Source organism: Leptopilina heterotoma, unplaced genomic scaffold (assembly GCF_015476425.1).
Source record: "Leptopilina heterotoma isolate Lh14 unplaced genomic scaffold, ASM1547642v1 Lhet_340, whole genome shotgun sequence".
NCBI lineage: Eukaryota > Metazoa > Arthropoda > Insecta > Hymenoptera > Figitidae > Leptopilina > Leptopilina heterotoma.
In genome coordinates this window covers 489,469-512,579 of record NW_025111028.1, presented here as the reverse complement: position 1 = coordinate 512,579, position 23,111 = coordinate 489,469, and the positions used below count along the sequence as shown (strand labels likewise).

Below are 23,111 nucleotides of genomic sequence, written 5' to 3'. Positions count from 1 at the left end.
ATAATTTTGTTTAAAAATTTCAACAAAATCATTTAAATTTTTCTTTAACATGGTACAATTGGCTATTAAAAATTATTATTTTTACAGTAAATTTTACTATATCTCTGATGTAACTTTTTCTAATTTTCATTAAAAAAAATTGTTTTCGAAAATACTAAAAGTTATTTTGCATCAATAACAATTTTTAATAATAAATTTTGCTATTTTTTTAAGTTATTAGTAATTTCAATTCATTTTATTATTTTAAGTTTAACATATCATTTAACTGATTTAACACATCACTGAACATTATAGTTGCGTATTGTTTGAATTATTTTTCAGTATTATAAATTGCATCAAAACCAAAATGTCATATCATTATTGCATTGTTTGTATAATCTTAATAGAAAAATGACGATGTATATTAAAAATCAATTTATTAAAGAAAGTAAAAGTCTACTTAGTTTCAATATAATGAATGAAAGAATCAAAATAATGACGAAATGATATTCCAAGAAGATTTAATAATTGAAAATTAAATCAAAATTCTCGACAATAATAATTATTTCGAATTCGATTGATAAATTTCTGCTTGGCAAAGTGAAAGTATTGTTTGAAATTTTTTCCTAAAAAAAATGTTTAGTTATACAAATATTAATATACTAAGATTCCAACTCAATTACAAAATCAATTATTGAATAATTCTCAATTATATAGACACGAAATTGACGAAAATATAATAAAATAAATTGACGGTTATAATATTGTTATATTATTATATTTATTAATATCGTTATTATTTCATACTTTATTTTTATTATAAATTTTTAATACACACTATCTTGACTCTAGATTATAAATGAACACATTATACTGGAGTATCACGCATAATGTGAAAGTGATGAGAGCATGTAAAATACCTGTTAGTTGATGAAATTAACATTTAATCGATGAGGCATAAAAATTAATATGATTTCAGTTTTGTATAATATTGCGAGAATATCATTCTTTTGCAAATTGAGATATAATAAAGGATCCCACTTATTTAGAAACAATTTAAAATAACGATAATTGTATTAATTCACACGTTCAATGCCAAAAAACGTATAATAATAAATAATAGCCCCGTCAATTTACTGAATGATTTTCAATTTAAAGGAATTTTTAAATACCGAACAAAAAATTTATTTCAATCAAATCGATGATTATTAGCAAATAAATATTATTTTCCTAAATAGCTTTGAACGATCAAATAAACGAATATTTTATTTATTTAAGTATTTTTAAAAATTCCTATGGAATAAAATTAAAAATAAAACAAATTCAACCTTTATATATGAAAAAGAATTAATTTTCTAAATTATCAAAAAAAATAAAAATAATAATAATTTTTTTAAACAAAAATAATTTAACAAAATTAACTTAATGTTCAATTTACCTTATTTTTTATTCTATATAATTGTTGAAAATATTTAAATAGGAAAAATTTTCACTGATTTTTCGAAACTTTCAAAAAATTTTAGGAAAATATTCTCGAAAATATTTGAATTTGAACTGACGAAATTTTTGTTCAGTACATATAAAGGAATAAAGTAAAAAAAATACTATTTTAATAATAAAAAGTTTCCATTTATTAAAAAAAAAAATGTTTATAAAATTCCTCGTAAACATTCAATTATTTTCATAAATAATAAAATATTCACAGAAATTAAATTATTAATAAAAACCACAATTTTCATAAAATTTTTCACGAAAGTTCAATTATTTTAAAAAAAACTAAAAATTTCTTCCCAAGAATTCAATTATTCTCAATAACTAATATTTTAATAAAAAATTCCCCAAAAGAATTCAATATTATGTATTTAAAAAAAATATTTACAAAGTTCTTCGCAAACATTCAATTATATTTTCATAAATAATCAAATTTTCAAAGAAATTCAATTATTTAATATATACAATTTTCATAAAATTTTTCGAAAAAATTCAATTATTTAAAAACAATTTTTAATAAAATTCGTCTCAGGAATTCAATTATTTTCCAAAATAATAAAATGTTTCACGAAATTTTAATTATTGACGCACAAATTTGAATAAAATTCTTCTCAAGGAATGTAATTATTCTAAAAAAATTTGCTGTAATTTGTCTATTAGAATTTAATAATTATTTTTGAGACATTTTTAATAAAATTTCTTGAATGAATTTAACTATTTTCAAAATTTTTAATAAAATTCTTCGTAAAAATTTAGTTAAATTTCAAATATTTGTCCAATTTTAATTATTTTCAAGAGGTTTCAATATCAACTATTTAAATAAAATTTCCCCAAAAAAATTCAAATTGTATTTAAAAAAGTTTTTAATAAAATTCAATTATGTTTATAAATTATAAAATTCTTCAGAAAAATTCTAAAAATTCAATTATTTTCAATAAAATTTCTTATTTAATTATTTTTAAAAAAGTAAAACAAAGTTTATTGATAGAATATACTTATTTTTTAAAATTCTAATAAACTCTTCAGAAGAATTCAATTATTTTCAGTTTAATTTTTATTAAATTCCTCGTAAAAACTTAAATTTTCTTCGAAATAATTGAATTTGTATTATTACAAATTTTTATATTTTTCTTTAATATTTGGATAAATAATAAAATTTTTCAGGAATTCCATTATTTTATTAATATTTCATTTCATTTCGTTTACATTATTTTTAATGCAATTTTAAATGAATTTTTCAGAAGAATTCAATTATTTTCGAAAATTTTGATAAAATTCTTAAGAGGAATTAAATTTTAAGATTCAATTTTAACTACTTTTCTTCAATCTTAAAACTACTTTTTGCTACTTTTATAAAATTAATTTAATTCCCGAGCACAAAGCGTAAACACCTAAAATAAAATTTACAAACGGATTTTTTTTATAGAAATCATTTTAATTTTCCTTCAACTTGGTGCAATTCTATTAAAAATTGTTATTTTTAGAGTGAATTTCACTATTTCTGCTTCGCAAGAATTTCATTATTATTTAAAATAATAAAATTTTCCACGAGGATTAAATTATTTTTCCTAAATTTCACGAGAATTCAATTATTTTTCCTAAATAATAAAATTTTCACGAGAATTCAATTATTTTTCCTAAAGAATAAAATTTACACGAGAATTCAATTATTTTTCCTAAAGAATAAAATTTACACGAGAATTCAATTATTCTGCCAAATAATAAAATATTTTACGAGAATTCAATTATTTAACAAAATTTGAATAAAATTCTTCTTAAGAAATCAAATATTTTCATAAATAATAAAATGCCACTCAGGAATTCAATTCTTTTTTTAAAATTTGAATAAAATTCTTTACATAAATTCAATTATTTTTTTCAAATAATAAAATTTTCACGAGAATTTCAATTATTTAAAAAAATTTGATTAAATTTCTTTGCAAGATTTCAATTATATTTTCGTAAATAAATAAACGCCTTTCTTGAATTCAAACTTTTAATAAAATTCTTCACTGGAATTCAATTATTTTAGTAAATAATAATAATAATCGTCTTAGAAATTCAATTACTTTTAAAAAATTTAATAAAATAGTTCACAAGAATTCATTGAATTCTTGTGAACTATTTTATTAAATTTTTTAAAAGTAATTGAATTTCAATTATTCTCACAAATAAAAAAAATGTTTTACGAGATTTTTTTAGGAAACTATTCTCGAAAATATATTTGAACCTAATAAATTTTTGTTTAGTACCTAAAGGAATAAAAAATTTAAAAAAAAAGATAAATATTTCATCCATCAGGCATTTTTAAATTTATTCCTCTCTGCGGAAAGATGTTTCTCAAGAATCGATGCTGATTTTGATTTTTTGATAACGAGTTTCATAATAAATGGTCACGATATTATATTCCTCATTGGATTGAATTTAATAATAATTTATTTTATTTAATTTAATCGAAATGAACGCGATAATAATCAAGAAGAAGAAGAATGAAAAATTATTCTGTAAAATAATATTACCAGTCGAGAATTTACTATGTCACTTGGGTTTGATATTTTATCGAACCTACGCGCGTGTGTATGTGACATTTTATCTAGACACAAACCATAAATATAATTCATAGCGTAATAGTTTGTATGAAAATGAAGTAAGAAGCTGCGCGTCTCAAAAATGCAGGCAAGACGAATTACGTGCAAATTACCTACAACTTGTACCCTAGTAGAAATTTGTCATAGTATCTTTAAGGGCACTGGACAGTTCCACTGGAAAATTTCGAGGCACTTTACAGTTAAACTGGCTAAAAACTATAAAGTGATGTCACGCTAATTTCTTCAAGTTATTGTCCAGTCAAATTTTACAGTTTCTGATCATCAGTCCTGTAGAAAAACTATACAAAATAATTCACTTGGAAATGTCAAAACTTTCTTTATATTGACGTTACGTATTAAACACGTACAAATTTGAAAATATAACGTTAAATTTTTTTGTCAACAAATTAAATAAATTAAAATTTTACGAAACTATATTTTTACTGTTGGTGTATCTATTGTTCCGTATAATAAATGATTTATAATAAATTATCTGTAAAATTATTTTTAAATAACTACATAATTAAAAAAAAATATAAAAATTACTGATTCTTGAACACATGTCATTTTTTTACATTAAACAACATTCACTTTTTCCTTTAATTAAGCACAACACTGAAATAAATATTATTATTTTATCACACTACAAACTTATAAGTAAACCCTAATATGAAGAATTAATTCAGTTCAAACGAAAAATATCTAGCGGTTTCGGGGAGCGAACTCGGGTCACACTGGGACGAAATACCTAAACGCACGCTTTACGCATCACGGCCGTTCTAGTCGATGGACGATTCCGGAAAAATAAGAACCATACTCTACCGGCAGGTAAAGCAGTTCCCTTTTTCATCTTTTCTAGCTCAACTGGCGAATTACTGGACAGCTACTGCATAACACTATAAAGTTGAACTTATTGATTATTACTGTATAGAAGTTCTGTCTGTCCAGTTATTCTCATGGTACTGTCTAGGCGTTCCGTGAAATTATGTTTCAAAGTTTGTCGTGGCGTTAGCGCTACCGTCAGTCCAGCAACTGAACAGTGTTGTGTAGACATTTTCCATAAATACATCAGAGTATACACTGAAAGAAATAATTCGCGGGTGTAACTAGAATTATGTCTATTTTTTCCGTAAGGAATTAGTAATAAATTGTTACTGTCTACTGTCATTAATTATAGACAGTTCTGTTATTCAGATCGGAGAGCTATACATATGTCAACGTCAATTCATCAATGTAAAACATAACCTCACTTTATTGGACCAATTCTAACTTTTTGTATGTAACAGGTTTGTTAAATTAATATTTATACATATAATAAGAGTATATAATCTTGAAAAGAAATTGTCTTCTGAATTTAAAAAATTAGTTATTTTAATTAACTCAATTAATTGAAGCGAATTTTAAAAAAATTTTTTTTTTCTAAAGGAATTTTCATTAAAAATAAATTTTGATTGAAAAGAAATTTTTATTATTAAATCAAAATTTTAATATTAAATAATTTAAAAAATTTGTTATTTAGTTGTCAACAGTAAAATAAAAGAACAAAATTAAAATTATAAAAACTATAAACTGTAAAACCAAAAGATTTATTTTATAGAAAATATTTCGAAAATGTCAATACACAACTGTTTAGTTACTGAAACTGGCGGTAGCGCTAACGCCACGACAAACTTTGGAACATCATTTCTCGGAACGCCTCGACAGTGCCATGAAAATAACTGTACAGGACTTCTATGCAGTAATAATCAAGTTCAACTTTATATTTTCTTTAACAGTGTTATGCACTAGCTGTCTAGTAATTCGCCAGTTAAGCTAGATTAAACTTCCATGACTAAAACTGTACAGTAACTTGAATAAATCTAGTCATGCCACGACAAATTTCTACTAGGGTAATAATTAATGAAAAAAGTTAATAAATAATTTATTATGAAACAAGTTTCTTCAACTTTCAGCAATATATCTTTCGTGCACAACATTGTAGACGGCGAAAAAAAACTAAAAAGCGACAGCTTTCGATTCTGTATTTTTTATTTTTATAAATGTGTACCAAAATATATTCAAAAGTCTGCAGTATTTTTTTTTTTTAATTTTTATCGGCCACGATTATTTTTATTTATAACATTTAAGGTAATTACCAAATTTAACATTTTTATTTTTTCGTTTGAATTTTTTTTAAATAATTAAAAAAATTAATTTTCAACTACAAAATATTTTATTAAATTATTTTTTTCCATATTTTTACTATTATTACTTATTTTTGGTATTTTTTTAATACCAAAATATTAAAAATTCTGCAGTATTTTTTCGATGAAAAATTTTTATCGGGAACAATATTTTTATTACTTTTTATTTAAATTTTGGATTTTTAATAATTAATTTTAAATTTATTTAAAGAAATTTATTTAATTTTTTGTGGCCTTTTTATTAATTAAAGAAACTAATTTTCAACTAAATCTCAAATTCCAATTTTTTTTTTTTATTTAAAAAAAATATTGAAGTGAAAAAAAAATGTTTTGTTCTCAAAAATTTCCGAGGCTTTTTAACTTTCTTTCCATAATAGAAAATTAGATGTAAAATTATTTATTTACCTTATTTAATTTTTAATGTTGTTGAAAAATTTTGTTCTCATGATATTTGCTTTTATATTCTTATATATTTAACGAGATTTGATTACAGTGGAGTGTTCAGTGTATACTAATGGCATTATGGAGAAGGGTATTGAAAAATAGATGAAGAAAAGAACCATTGATATTCTCTATATATATATATAATAATAAATAATTATTCTCCATAAAGAATTTTTATTCAACATTTCGCGAATTACTACTTAAATAACACATCAAACAAAGTAAATTAAAAAAAAAAACATTTAATTCTCATCTCACACTTTGGCGCGCGAAATTACATTTTCTATTGAGAGAATTTATTACTCTTTTGAAATATCTCTACATTTATGGGACATAATTTTCATTAAAGTACTAGAAATTTTTATCACATTATCAACAGAGATTTAATTTATAATCATAAAATTAGTATAAAGTCATTCAAGATTTATTTATTTATTTTGTATTATCATTCAAGTTGAAGAAAACAAAAAAAAACACTCAATATTGTTCTGTAACCTCTACTGTAACCTTGAATTAAATGTTTAACAATTTAGATTAGTAACTGACTTTTTCTTTTTGAATTAGTAAATTTTACTAAAAAAAATAGTAATTTCTAATTTTCTACTAATCTATTAGTATTTATTTTATTTATTTTTGTTTTAATTTTATTTTTAGTAATTTTACTAATAAATAGTAATTTCTACTAATTTATTAGTATTTTTATTTTATTTTATTTTTTTTAGTAATTTTACTAATAAATAGTAATTTCTACTAAAATTCTAAAATTTACTAATTCAAGAGCAAAAAGTCAGTTAATAATTCAAATTAGCAAACATTTAAGAGTTGCGTTTACAATTTTCATAAATAAATCAATTTCAAATGGTTTCAATTTGAAATTTAAGAAATTTGAATTTTGAATGAATTAATTTAGAAATTTTAAAGAACTTATTTTTTTGAAAAATTCCATTAATCTAAATTCTTCTGAAATTAGTTTAATTTTTCGCAATAGGTATGTATATTTAATTTATTACGATTAATTTGGAGGAAAATTTTAGTTAAAAATTCAAAAAAAAATTGAATTTTTGAGAAGTAACAAATAATTGTAATTTTTATAAATTGAATTTTGTAAAGGATCCAAATTCAAATTTTTGGAAATCTGAATTTTTTAACTACTTTTAATTAAAAATTTTGTCAAAGTAATTTTTTTATGAAAATTTTTAATTTCAATTTTTTTTTGAAAGAGGTTTAAGTTTTTAAATTATATTTCATTATTAAAAATAATTTATTTAGAGAAAAATTTTAGTTAAAAACTCTTAAAAAAATAACATTTGAGAAGTAACAAATAATTGCAATTTTTAGAAATAATATTGAATTTTGAAAAGATTTCAAATTTAAATCTTTGTAAATCTGAATTTTTAAATATTTTCAATTAACAATTTAGGCGAACTAATTTTTTAAAATAATTTTAATTCAACCTTTATTAAATTATTTCAAGTTTTTATTTTCTAATTTCTAATTTAATTGAAGAATTTTCGAATAATCAAAATTTTGGTAAAATTCAGTGGTAAACAAATGAATTTAAAAATTCTCAAAGAACTTTTTCAACAATTATTCAAAACAATTAATTTAAAGAAGAATTTTATAGTTAATTTCAAAGAAGTTACAGCAACAATAGGTACTTTACAATTTTCATAAATAAATCAATTGCAAATGATTTTAATTTAAGATTTAAGGAAATTTGAATGGATCTATTTAAAAATTTTAAAGAACTTATTTTTTTTACGAAATTTCATTAATCTAAATTCTTTTCAAATTAGTTGGATTTTATAATATATATTTAATTTATTATTACAAACAATTGATTTAGAGGAGAAATTAAATTAAAAATTAAAAAAAAATTAAATTTTACGAGAAGTTACAAATAATAGCAATTTTTAGAAATAATTGAATTTTGAAAGGTTTCAAATTCAAATTTTTGAACACCTGAATTTTTTTAATACTTTTAATTAACAATTTTGACAAACTAATTTTTTTAAGAAAATTTTTAACTTCAATTTTTTTAAAAGTAGTTTAAATTTTTAACACATATTTTTAATTTCTAATTATTTAGTTATTAAAAAGAATTTATTTAAAGAAGAATTTTAGTTACAGACTAAAAAAATAATTGAATTTTGGTAAAGTTACTATAATTGTAATTTTTAGAAATAATTAAATTTTGGAAAAGTTTCAAACTAAAATCTTTGAAAATCAGATTTTTAAATACTTTTAATTAACAATTTTGTCAAACTAATTTTTTTCTAATAATTTCAATTCAAATTTTTTTTTGAAATTATTTCAAGTTTTTATTTTCTAATTTCTTATTTAATTGAAGAATTTTCTAATAATCAAAATTTTGGTAAAATTCAATGGTAAACAAATGAATTTGAAAATTCTCAAAGAACTTTTTCAATAACAATTGTTAAAAATTAATATACAAATAATTGATTTAAAGAAGAATTTTATAGTTATAATTTTAAAGAACTTACAGCAACAATACTCTTATAAATTATCGAATATTTCAAGATTTAAAATTTTAAATTTGAATTTTTGAAAAAAAATATTTTTTAATTTTAATTCCGAGAATTTGAATAAATGGAAAAAATATTAATGCGATTAAATATTTATTTCGTATAAAACTATTGATATTTTCGAATAATTTTACAATTACAGAAATTCGCAAATAAATGTATTAAGAAAATTTTTTTAACTTTCTAATCATTTTTATAGAGTGAATCAGAATTCTACTATAATTAAAATTTAGAGAGTATTACATTTTTAGAAACACATAATCGATGATTCAACACCAGAAAATATAATGAAGAATTATTCAAATATTATCTCAAATATTATTTCAAATATTATTCCAAAAACATTATTTCAAACATATATATTAATTACACATAATAAATAACAAATAAAGAAACTCATCATCAAAATTATTAAATTAAAATCGTCAATAATGGATGATTCTAATTAATGTAAATTTATCAGATAATTAACGATCACATAATTAAAAAGTGTCAATTAAGATATAAAATGAAAAATTAAAATCTCGACGAAATTATTCCAAAGGAATTTAAATTTTTTTTTATATAAATTCATTGTAATTCTGTATATAATATCTGATTTGAAAAGAGTGTTAAATTGAAGACTTAATATTTTTATTACTTTATTAATTTGAGTGACATGCGTGCGTGTGTGCGCATGTATTAGATTGAAGATCCTCCTGGAAGTGCGATTAAATATATTGTTTTCATCATTTACTTATTAAACGACTGTTAAGGATGATTTACAAGATAATTGCAAGTTCAGAAAATAGAGTCCTTCATTAATAATAAGTAATTTACTCCTACAATTATTTAATTATTTCCAAGAACAAAACAACTATTGTCAAGCGCGCATGTAAATCACAATTATTCACCGTCTAAGAATAAAATATAATGCCCAATGAATATATATGAAAAATAATTCACTGCAACAATTTCATTAATTTCCTTATATTTCTCAATGTCCTTAATTTTATCAATTTCCTTAATTTTATCAATGTCCTTAATTTTATCAATTTTCTTAATTTTCTTAATTTCATTAATTTCATTAAGCGAAACTATAATAAGAGATTTTTTGCGCATACAAATTCTTCTTTTATCAGAATTCAAATTAAAGAAACTTTCTCTCCACGAAAATGAGAAAATAAAACCGTTTTTATTTATTTTTTTTTTTTTCATGGTGATGAGACTTGAGAGGCAAATTAGAGGGTCAAAAATGTGTAACATTGTACTTTTATTTGCATATTTATACTTTCCCTTTCACTTTCACCTTGATTTTGATTTATTTTGCATTTTTTTTAATTTATGGACTTCCAGGGGTTTTTTTTCGGCAATAACCACACGCAGAAGCATCACTTTCGCATATTGAGAGATAAAAGCGCATGTAATTTTACTTTTACAAGGAAAAGAAATGTTACATATTTTCGAGAAGTGAATAGAGAGAATATGAGTGAGAGAAAGAATTTTTAAGAGGGTAGAAAGTATATTATAATGGTAAGTGCGCGCTTCATCAAGAATGTGAACCTTGAGAATCATCAGATTCATGACAAGCGGATCATCATTCTCAAGGGCATTTATATGTACAGATTGCAGAGAGAAGAAAAAAAAATTATGACTTTAATAAATGTGGAAAAAAAATCACTCCTACCGCATATTTTAAACGTTTTCATCTCGAGAGATGTGAATAGTGTAAGGGCCAAACTGATGAGTATTTTATTGAACATGTGATAATTATTAAATATATCACATCGCAATAAATCCATTGCGGTACGATTTTTGAATCATTCCAGGAAGTGTATTTTATAAAGGTTCTAATAAATTTTATGAGAATAGATTTTTGATTTTTTACTGAAGATGACGAATATATTCTCTAAATCTGAATTAGTCATTATTTTGACTAATGAAATAAATAATTGTATTAGAAACTTAAACTACTTCCAAAAAAATTGAAATTAAAAATTTTCATAAAAAAATTAGTTTGTCAAAATTGTTAATTAAAAGTACTAAAAAAATCAAATTTCCAAAGATTTGAATTTGAAACCTTTACAAAATTCAATTATTTCTAAAAATTGCTATTATTTGTAACTTCTCGTAAAATTTAAATTTTTTTGCATTTTTAATTTAATTTCTTCTCTAAATCAATTGTTTTTAATAATAAATTAAATATATATTAAAAAATCCAACTAATTTGAAAAGAATTTAGATTAATGAAATTTCGTAAAAAAAATAAGTTCTTTAAAATTTTTAAATAGATCCATTCAAATTTCCTTAAATCTTAAATTAAAATCATTTGCAATTGATTTATTTATGAAAATTGTAAAGTGCCTATTTTTGCTGTAACTTCTTTAAAATTAACTATAAAATTCTTCTTTAAATTAATTGTTTTGAATAATTGTTGAAAAAGTTCTTTGAGAATTTTTAAATTCATTTGTTTATCACTGAATTTTACCAAAATTTTGATTATTCGAAAATTCCTCAATTAAATTAGAAATTAGAAAACAAAAACTTATTGAAATAATTTAATAAAGGTTGAATTAAAATTATTTTAAAAAATTAGTTCGCCAAAATTGTTAATTGAAAATATTTAAAAATTCAGATTTACAAAGATTTAAATTTGAAATCTTTTCAAAATTCAATATTATTTCTAAAAATTGCAATTATTTGCTTCTTCTCAAATATTATTTTTTTAAGAGTTTTTAACTAAAATTTTTCTTTAAATAAATTATTTTTAATAATGAAATAGATTCATTCAAATTTCCTTAAATCTTAAATTAAAATCATTTGCAATTGATTTATTTATGAAAATTGTAAAGTGCCTATTTTTGCTGTAATTTCTTTAAAATTAACTATAAAATTCTTCTTTAAATTAATTGTTTTGAATAATTGTTGAAAAAGTTTTTTGAGAATTTTCAAATTCATTTATTTACCATTCAATTTTACGAAATTTTGATTATTCGAAAATTCTTCAATTAAATACTTTATTAAAAAAATAAATACTTGAAATAATAACTTCTGGAAATTATTAATTTTCAAAAATTACAACTTTTATAACCCTTTCAAAATTCAATTATTTTCTACAATTTTGAACCAAGCTTCATCTCTAAATCAATATCTATATTAATTTTTAAAATTAATTTTTTTTAAATAATTCTAAATAATTTCAAAAAGACAATATTTTTACAAATGCAATTAAAAAATATCTAAAAAATTGAAATTTGACAAAATCTTTTCAAAAATAATAATTAAAAATTGATAAAATCTTTTCAAAATAATTGAGTTTTTGAAAAATTTAAAAAAATAATCAAATTTTTGAGGAATTTTAATTAAAAATGATTTATCCGAAATTTTAATAAGTCTAAGAAAGTAAATTTAAAAAAATTTTAATTTACTTTGTTTGAGGGTAATTGAATCTTAAAAAATGATGATAAAACAATTCGAAGAATTAGTTTTCTTTATAAATATTGTAATGTAATTTTTCGAAAATAATTAAATTTCTAAAAATGTTTTTTGCATAATTTAAAAAAAAATTAATGTTTTGAAAAATTTTGAACATGATTTTTATCTCCAAAATATTAAAAATAATTCCAAGATGTTATTATTTTCTTTAATGTATTTGAATTTACGGAAAAAATGTAATCAAAAATATTGAAAATAATTGAATTTTAAAAAATTAAAATTAAAAAAATTCTGAGAATTAGTTTATTCAAAAATATTTTAATATTATTTTTATAATCTAATTTTCATTAATTTTCATTGTTATTAAATTTACACTTGAAGATATAGGTATTTTTTATTAAAATTTTAGAGAATTTTATTATTTTAAAAAGTTTTAATTAAAATTCTTTGAAAGTATTTTTTTCCAAAAATTGTAATGAAATACGTTAAAAAAATGATTTTCAATTAAATTTTACAAAAGTTTAATTATTCAAAATCTTTTTAAGTGTGCATTTCAAAAATTTAATTAGAAAAATTATTCAAAAATAACTTTTCAAAGATTTATCCATAGATATACTTTTTATACTATAAAAATTGAAATAAGAAGCATTTTATACTGAAAACGTGGTATTTTGTTGTAAAAATTTGGTAGAAAAGTCGAAAATGTCGCAATTTTTTAATATAAGTCGAGTATCCGAGGCCTGTATACGTAATTTTTCTTTGAAAGTTAACTTTTGGTCATTTTTTTTTGGAAAAAGATGAAAATTTTAGGCGTTTCCGAACAATCAAACTGATTTTTTTTATTCTATGTTTCCAAACAAATCATTCATTAATACATTATTTTAACCTTTATTAGAGGTCCAGTAAATTTGCACAAATTTTAGTAGGTAGTTTTTTATTTAAAAAAATTTATAAAATTTATTTTTTATTTCACAGTAAAAAAAAAAGTCTTATTTTAAGGCAGGAAAGCAGCCTTAAATTAAAACGCAACATTTTTAAGGCAGTCAATACTGAATTTAAGCAGTGGATTTTGTATGATTTAACATTAGAGCAGACAGTGCTGAATTTAAGACAGATCTTAAATTAAGATTTACTTTTTACTATGTTATATATTTATAAGAAGTTATTCGATAAAAAGTTTCGTCAAAATAAATGGTGGCCACTATACTGGCCACTCTGGGTCCACTAAAGGTTAAAATTTAGCGTAGTCTTCATGAAGTTTTTCGCCTTTGAAATTTGCCTAAATCATCACTAAAATTTCACTGATTAATTAGCGAACAAACGCTTTTTGAAATTAGTCCCATATACTTATCGCTCGGAATCAGTAAAATTTCCCTAATTCAAATTTAAAGCACGCACCAATTTTTCCGTATTCAAACACGAGGAATAAGAAATTATAAAGAATAAGGGAAATTTCAGACATCAATTATTCTAATAAATTACTTGTAAAATAATAATTTGATTTTATATGTGATCGGTAACAGATGTTTTAACACACAAATAACAAGCACTTCATGTCAGTCGACTGATCTTTAATAGGGCATGAAATATGTTCCTCCATGCATATTTACAGAAAGGCACAGAAAGGTCAGAACATTGTTACAAACTGAACATCAAAACAGAAGAATATATATATATATATATGTATATACATGATTGACGCTAATTTATGCGAAATATCTTAACAATGATCTGTCACGACTTAAATTGCTGAGAAATTCGTGATCTTGATATTATAAACTTTATTTATTGATCAAGTTTACTACTAGGTTGCATACACATAATTAGTAGGTGATTTTGCTTGTATGTCGCTGGAACTTTAAACTATAACAATAGCACTCAAGAAGGCTAAAAAGTCAACACAATTTTCTTATGGAGATGTCAAATTCATGTTAAAACAAATTGGATCAAATTGGATCAAAATTGGTGCCAAAAATGTCAAGTAAATTAGAATTTGATCCACATTTTTAGTACATATTCGTTGCAGTTTTTCTGCGAATATCAAATTGAGACAAAAAGCGAATCAAAAGTGTTGTGAGGCAATCGCAACACTTTTGATTCGCTTTTTGTCTCAATTTGACATTCGCAGAAAAACTGTTTGCAAATTTATACTTTTAAGTTGATGGTGAAATTTAAACTAGAAGAGCTATCAATAAATTTAGGGATTTTTAGTTCACATTTTTCAGTCACAGTTTTTTTCTAATTCACACTTTTCTTGAAAGAAATCAAACTGATGCTAAATTGGATCAAAGTGATAAGAAAAATTTGTACCAGTTTATGATTTGATTCACATTTTTGGGTTATTCTTGAAAGAAATCAAATTGGTACTAAAGTGGATCAAATCTTGATAACAATAGTTTGTACCAGTTAATGATTTGATCTGCATTTTTGGGTTATTCTTTAAAGAAATCAAATTGTTACTAAAGTGGATCAAATCTTGATAACATAATAGTTTGTACCAGTTAATGATTTGATCTGCATTTTTGGGTTTCTTGAAAGTGGATCAAAGTGATAACAAAAATTTGTACCAAGTTATGATTTGATTCATATTTTTGGTTTTCTTTAAAGAAATCCAAATGGACACTGAGGTGGATCAAAGTGAACAAAAATTTGTACCAGTTAATGATTTGATCCAAATTTTTGGTTTTCTTGAAAGAAATCCAAATGATAGTAAAGTGGATCAAAGTGATAACAAAAATTTGTAGCAGTTTATGATTTGATCCACATTTTTGGTATCAATTCTTTGCAGTTAGAAAAGTTGCAATTTGAAAATGTGAAATGCAGTGAAAAGTGAATTAAAATGTAGGGAGTGCTTTTCTGTACTATAGACACTGATTACAAAAAATCACTCCGATCCGATCACATTTAAGCAAAAAAAATCCACTCCAACTTTTTAAATTATAAAAGATTTCGTCGAAAAAACAAAAAAAAACAAAACAAAATTTCGAGGAAAAAGTGTTATGAGCGAATCAGCGGAAACAATTTCATTTACGCACCACAGAGATATTACAATTTTCATAAATTAATTACCAAGATATGTAATAATCGCGCGAGAAAAATTTACTTAAATTAAAATGAGTATATGCAGGTAATTAATGGACCTTTAAAACAGACTATCCCATATTTACGCACTTATTAAATGAAATAAGCTTTCAAAAGTAAATTTATTATATCAGAGATTTTTTTCTCCTCATGCAACATGTTTACATCTTCTTTTCACTGAAGCTATCGCACACACAGGGGGGAAAGTTATTATATGCCGAGAATGTAAGAGGCACATGTAATGTGTGATAAAGTGAAAGAAATCGAAATTAAATGTCGAGTTGTGCGTGGATTGAAAATAAAAAATCAAAGTAAAGAAAAAAATGATAATTTAAAAAGGTTGCCTAAGTGATAAGAATTGAAAATTAAAAATTAAAAATCAGAAATCAAGAATTAAAAATCAAAAATCAAGAATTAAGAAGAAGAAGAAGACAACTGGGTGTCAAAAGACTTGACGTGCGGAGCGAAAAGAAGTGAAGTTGACGGCGTTGATGATCATATTGATCTTCGAGGTGGGTACAGCATCTCAAAAAAAAGGGAGGTGGGCAATAGGTGGGTGGGGGTGGATCTTCATGAATCACTACACATTCTCAGGAGGATTCACACGTATATACATGCGCAACATTCAGAGAATGGAAAGGGAAAGATCTGGGCCTTTTGGTATAAATGCTGGGCACTGTTCGTCTTCAGGATGCAGATTCCACCTGACCCAATCTCGTATCCACAATCCGTGGCAAATTTTTTCATAATGCGTACTTTAGTGAGTGTTGCATTCATATCGTTCTATTGTTTTCTATCACAAAAAAAAATACTTGTTTTATTTGTTTCGAATTTTTAAAATAATATTTTTGCTATATATCCCCATTTGAGTGTGTGCAACGTGATATTATTGTTTCGGACAATAGAAAACGCGAGTGTCAAGTTTTGATATTAAATTGCAAAAAAAGAAATTTAATTCTCTTAAATATATAATTATGAAAATTGGAAAAAAATTTAATCTTCATTAATTACAGGGATCACAGTGATTTTTTTATAAAAGAAATATTTATTATATTTATTTATTTATTTAAGAATAATAAAGTTCCTAAGGATAATGAGCCATTCAAGGAACAGATACATTAAAATTTGAATTCAGTTACTTATTCTAATTAAATGTTTTCAATTTTAATTTTCAAAAAAAAGTATTCGCAGTTGAAAACTGAAAAATTTGCAACAAATTGGATAAAAATTATTCTGTTATGTATACAATTTACTTTAAATATTTTTTTTACTTATTCTCCTAATTACAACTTTTTAAAATTTATTCTTAAAAATAAGAGGAAAAGAGAAGAAAATAAATTATTTTAAGTGTTTTAAGGGATTTTATTAATTTAAGGGGATAAAAAAGTGGAAAAAAAGAAAAAAGGGACTAACTGTAATCCCTGTAGTTATAAAAATTAAAAAAAAATTACTCTTCTTTAAAATATAAATTATCAAAAATCAGAAAAATTTTCATATTCAAATTGAAAAATTTAGAATTTTCCCAAAAATTTGAACGTTGAAATAAAAATAATCTTTTGTGTTCCAATGTTTTTAAAAATTACTAGACTGTTAATAAAAAAAACATTGTAATTTAACATTTATTTAGTTAAAAATTAATTTTTTAATATAATTGTTAAAAATTAATTTTTTTTAATATAATTGTTAAAAATCAATTTTTTAATACAATTATTAAAATACAATAATTCGTAATAAAATTGAAATTATAAAAATTCTTTTCGAAGAGAAAAAAATTGGTTTATAATTTAATTATTCATGTGATAAAAGTGAATCTGTGTGATATTTGCAGATTATTGTCTTTGCCGTGATCGGCTGCGCTTTCGCACAATTCGGGGGCTACCGTGGAGCTTATCAGCAGAATCAACAATATTATACAACACCTCAGCCACAATATCAACCCGGGTATCAACAGTCACAATACAAGTAATAAAATTATTTCATATTATATTATTATAAAAAATTTAATTTTCATTAATTTATTGTTTCATTAAATTATAATAAAATTACAAAATATTATTATAAATAGGTTTTTTTTAATAGCTAGAAAATTTTACACTGAAAAAAATTGATTAAATTCAAATAACCGATTATTTTTTTATTATCAAATAAACATTTACTTGAATCGAATAATTTTTATTTGAAGCAAATAAATTTTCTTTAAACAATTCCAAATTGTTTTAAATATAAATTATTATTGATACAAATGACCGATTATTTGTCTATTATCAAATAAATATTTATTTCAATCAACTAATTTTTATTTAAAACAATTTGGAATTTTAGCAAATGGTATTTGCTTTAAATACTAAAATAATTTGCTAATAGAATTCGTTTGACTTAAATCAAAATTATTAAAGTAAAAATTTAAAAATAGAAATTATTAAAGAAAAATTATTAAATTAAAAATTATTAAAATGAAAATGGTTAAATTAAAAATTATTAAAAAATTAAAATAAAAAGTATTAAAATAAAAATTATTAAAATAAAAATTATAAAAATAAAAATTACCAAAAGAAAAATTATTAAATTAAAAATTATTAAAATGAAAATTGTTAAATTAAAAATGATTAAAATACAAATTATTAAAATAAAAATTATAAAAATAAATAAATTAACAAAAGAAAAATTATTAAATTAAAAATTATTAAATTCAAGTAAATATTTATTTGTCAATAGACAAATAATCTATTAGTTAAATAAAATAAATTTTCTTTAGAGTATTCTATTTATTACATAAATTAATTTTCCACTATTCTTTCTGATTTGTCATATCTCAAATTCTTAAGAAATTTTTTCAGAAATTGCTTCCTTCCAATATTAAAAAAAAAACATATTCATTACGTTAAAATGCTTTTATCTTTCAATTAATTATTTATCATGACTAGTCTGGCTCTAAAAATTGTTTCCTAAAAATGAAGGTTGTGAAATTTTGACACTTTAGTGTTTAGTATTATGTTTGCTTTTGAGAGCATAGTAAAATGTAGACAATAAAAAAAAGTGTAAAGTGAATTCCAATGTGTTTAGATTTACACATAAATTATATATTCTTTTCGGCGAATAAAAATTTTTATGTTTTGTAAATATGTAATCCCGAATAATAAAGAGAGAATCCTTTCGGAATTTTTTGCTTTTAAATAATTTGAATTAGTTTTATGAATTTAGAAAAAATGAATAAATATTTTATAAATTTTTATAAATTTTATAAATTTTATAAATAAATATTTTACTTGAAACTGTATTTGATCAAGAAAATATTTAAAGAAAGTTTTGATTTCGCCCAATTTTAATTTTCTGTGTTATCGAAAATAATTTTCCAATTACATAATTTAAGAATAAAATATATACTTTTATTTATCCTATAAATTTGAATTAGTACAAAAATGTTTACTAATTTGAATCAGTGACTGATTTTTTGTTTTCGAATTAGTAAATTTCACTAATAAATAGTAATTTCTACTCATTTTTTAGTAAAATTCAAGTAGTGGAAATCGAGGTGGAAATAAATTAGCAAAGTTTAATTTAAATAGTAAAAAATTACTACTAATTTATTAGTAAAATTTAATTATTAAAATAAAATTAGCAAATTTACTAATAAACAGTAATTTCTACTAATTTATTAGTAAAATTTAATTAGCAAAACTGAAATTAACAAATTTTACTAATAAATAGTAATTTCTGCTATACTATTAGTAAAATTTACTAATTCAAAAGCAAAAAGGCAGTCACTTATTCAAATTAGTAAACATTTTTACTAATTAAAATTTAAAGAGTAGGTACTATTTTATTTAATACTTTATTAATAAAAGAAATGGAAAATTTTACTATACTTTTTTTAGTAATAATTTTTATAACCACTTGGATCTTTTATAAAAAAAATTACTACATTTAATTAACAGACCTTGTTTAATCTATTAAGTTTCCATAAAAATTTGATTCAATCAATTTTTTTCCAATAAATTTAAAAAAAGCTGTTGGTAAAATTAATTAACTTTAGTATTAATAAGTGTATATAAGAAATTAAATATCAGAACAAAAATAAATTATTTAATTCATAATAATTTTGGATTCATGATAAATAATTTTTTTTTCAAGTTCTGGACGACAAATAGGAATTCGTAGCCAATCCCACGATATTTCACCTGACGGTTCGTACACATGGCAATATGAGACCGAAAATGGTATTTCTGCATACGAAACTGGTTCCCCGAAAGCAAGTGGACCAGGAGAAATAGCACAGGTATTTTAAACTCATTTCAATAAATAAAAATGTATTCCACTAATTTTATTACCTTTTAGTAATTAATTAAATAAAAAAGAAACATTGAATAATCAAATTTTACGCACGTTGACGTTTCTCTTTAACTTTTTTTTTGTTTTTTTACGAATTTTATAAAAACCATACAAATTTTTACTTTTTTTTCTATTCTTAGTCATTAATTTCTATTATTGTCAATAAACTTATTTTTTTATAATAATTATTAGTTTTTTTTTTAATAAGTGTCAAATTGATACAAAAAATTTACATTAATTTTTTATTTGATCCAAATTTTTGGTATCAAGGCGGTTGCAATTTGATACTAACAAGTTAACAGTAAATTTTTAATTACATACATTATAGTTGTTTCTAATTAATTTTACTTTTCATAAATTTGTTTTGTATTAATTATTATGGTAGGTGGTCACTTTTTCTAAAAAATATTTTCTAATCCTTTTTATCTAAAAAAAGCAAATTTCTAATGAAATCTGTTTTCTTAAAAATGTTTTTGTAACAAGTTTTAATTTTAAAAATAAGTTTTTCTAAAAAGTTATGATTTCTAATATTTATTTTCCTAAAATTTGTAAAATTCCATAATTTTGATAAAAGTTTAAAAATTGTTAAAAATTAAGATTAAGAAATAGAAAATATTTTGCATATTTCCTGTTTCTCAATCACAATTCTGTTTACAAAATTATAAATTTCTTTTTGAAAAAGAAGAAAAACCAAAATTTCCAAAATTAATTTATTTATGAAATACTTTTTTAGGAAATTTTAAATATCTTTAGAGAAAAAAATCCCTATAATTTCTATTTGTTAATTACGATTTTTAACTCGATTATTTAAAAATTTTGTTAAAAATTTACATAATTTCTATTTTTTATTTTATTTTTTTTTTTAACGAAATTGTTTTTGAGAGAATAAAAAATGTTTGCAAGTAGAAGTGGAAGTTTATAGTCAGACTAACTTGAGGGAACAATTTCTTTAATCGCTTATATCACTGATGAATGAATGCCTTATACAAGAGTATTGTATTTACGTTTTGTTATATTTTTTATATTATTCCATTGAAATTGGAATTTAAATTTACAGTTTTCTAAAGAAAAGTATTAAATTTACACCGAAATGGACCAAACTGATATACCGACTGATAGCAAAAATTTTGATCAATTTGCAAATATTATAAATAATTGCATAATTTATTATAAATGTCAAAAAAAAAATCCAAAAATTTGTATCAATTTATGCATTGATCTATATTTTTGGCATCAATTTTTTGCAATTTGGTACTAACAATTTGACAGTGATTTAAATATTCAAATTTTTTTTTAAACAATCGATTCTCATCTTTTTTGTGATTCTTTAAAAAAAATTTCATTCTTTTTAAACAAAGAAAAATTATGTTATTGACTCAAATATTCTATTTTGTTGCATAAACGTTATTTTTGGGTTTGCTGTTAACTCAAAAGTATCAAATTTCAACGAATTGATAGCAAAAATATGGATTAAATCATAAATTGACCCCAATTTTTAGGAATTGATACCAAAACATTTGGCTTACATTACTAACATTATAACACAGTTTTCTTGAAATAATCAAATTGATGTATTACTTTAATACCAAAATGAGGATCAAGTATTAAATTTGATTTAAATTTTCGTATAAAATTAATACAGTTTAGTATCAATTTGATAATTTTAAGAAAACTGTGAAACATTTGACTTATTGTTAGTTTCATAAATTTTGTGCTATAGTGCTTAAAGAAGGAATTTGGTCCACAGTTTTCTTTAAAGTATCAAATTGGTGCTAAAGTGAATCAAATTGATGCCAAAAATTTGGATCAATTTTTTATTTAATCCACATTTTTGGTATCAATTGGTTGCAATTTGATACTTTTAAGTTAATAGTGTCGCACCTGAAACAAATTTTTAGTTGAAACAAACAATTATTGTTTGGTTGTCTGTATGATAGCAATGGATTTATTTGAGTGATTCAACCAAAATTTGGTGAATGAAGGAATTAAGTGAAATTAGTTAAAATGTTATAACCTTATAACTAAAATTAAGAAAAAATACTTTTCGATGCTCAGCGTTAATGACAACTATTCAGGAACCTAAAAATTACCGATTATATTAAACAAAAAGTAATTAAAACATTTCGAATCTTTATAAGATAAATTTTTCATACATGCTACAATAAATCCTAATATTGCAAAATTTCAGGAGAAAATAAATAAATTTCTCTAGAACTTTAGGGTTAAGAATAAAAATTTAAAAAATTAATCACTACATTTTCCTGATAAGTCATAACTGCTATTCCCAATTTTTCAAATTCATAATAAAAATTCCCAAATCTGACATATTAAATAAAAAAAAAAATACAATTTTTTCAGGTGGCTCAAGGAAGATATTCATACACAGCTCCAGATGGAACACCAATCACAGTCGAATACATAGCCGATGAAAATGGATTCAGAGCAAGTGGAGCACATTTACCCACACCGCCTCCAATTCCAGAGGCAATTCAAAAAGCATTGGCCACACTTCCACAAACTAACGAAGGAGCTTACGACGAACAACAATACAATCGACCACAACAACAGTACAACAGACAACAATACAACTACGGGTCAAACCCCTATCGTAGATACAAGTGAGAAATACACATATAAAATTTTCTTCTAATTCAAAAATTGTATATGTATATTTTCTCAATCTTCAAATATATATGAAACATCATCATTAAACATATTTTATAAATAATATGAGTCAATTCGTTTTAGAAATGCTCGCGTCATTTTTACGCTTTTCTGAAACACAGACACACACACGTGCTTGACTTTGTTGTGTTCTATTGTTATATAGACGAAATTTTATAACAAAAATTTTCAGTACTATACTGAGAAGAAGTTGAAAATAATTTTTATCGAAAAATTATTTTTCAACATTAAATTATTCGAAAAATGATTTTAATTATACTATACGAATCATTCTTTGTGCTTTAATTTTTATACTATTATATATTATATACATAGATGTATAGTTCATAAGTGTACGAAAATGTAATAATAAACATTTTTTTACTTCATAA

The 23,111-nt window shown here is 22.0% G+C and overlaps 1 protein-coding gene across 1 annotated transcript; it reads left to right on the top strand.

Annotated features, from left to right (window-relative positions):
• Positions 1–15,260: 15,260 nt before the first annotated feature.
• On the top strand, positions 15,261–23,111 carry LOC122505111 (cuticle protein 3-like). Its single transcript, XM_043616569.1, has 5 exons — positions 15,261–15,369; positions 16,146–16,486; positions 17,555–17,688; positions 19,858–20,002; positions 22,414–23,111. Exons 1-5 carry the CDS (start codon positions 15,261–15,263, stop codon positions 22,675–22,677), a joined length of 993 nt encoding a protein of 330 aa, XP_043472504.1. The 3' UTR covers positions 22,678–23,111.

Excerpts from the sequence above, each read along its gene's own strand:
- LOC122505111 (XM_043616569.1), top strand. The coding sequence starts at position 15,261 with ATGGACACTGAGGTGGATCAAAGTGAACAAAAATTTGTACCAGTTAAT. Across the intron at positions 15,370-16,145 it reads TGATAGTAAAGTGGATCAAA|AAGAAGAAGAAGACAACTGG; the intron begins GTGATAACAAAA and ends TCAAGAATTAAG. Across the intron at positions 16,487-17,554 it reads TTTTCATAATGCGTACTTTA|ATTATTGTCTTTGCCGTGAT; the intron begins GTGAGTGTTGCA and ends TGATATTTGCAG.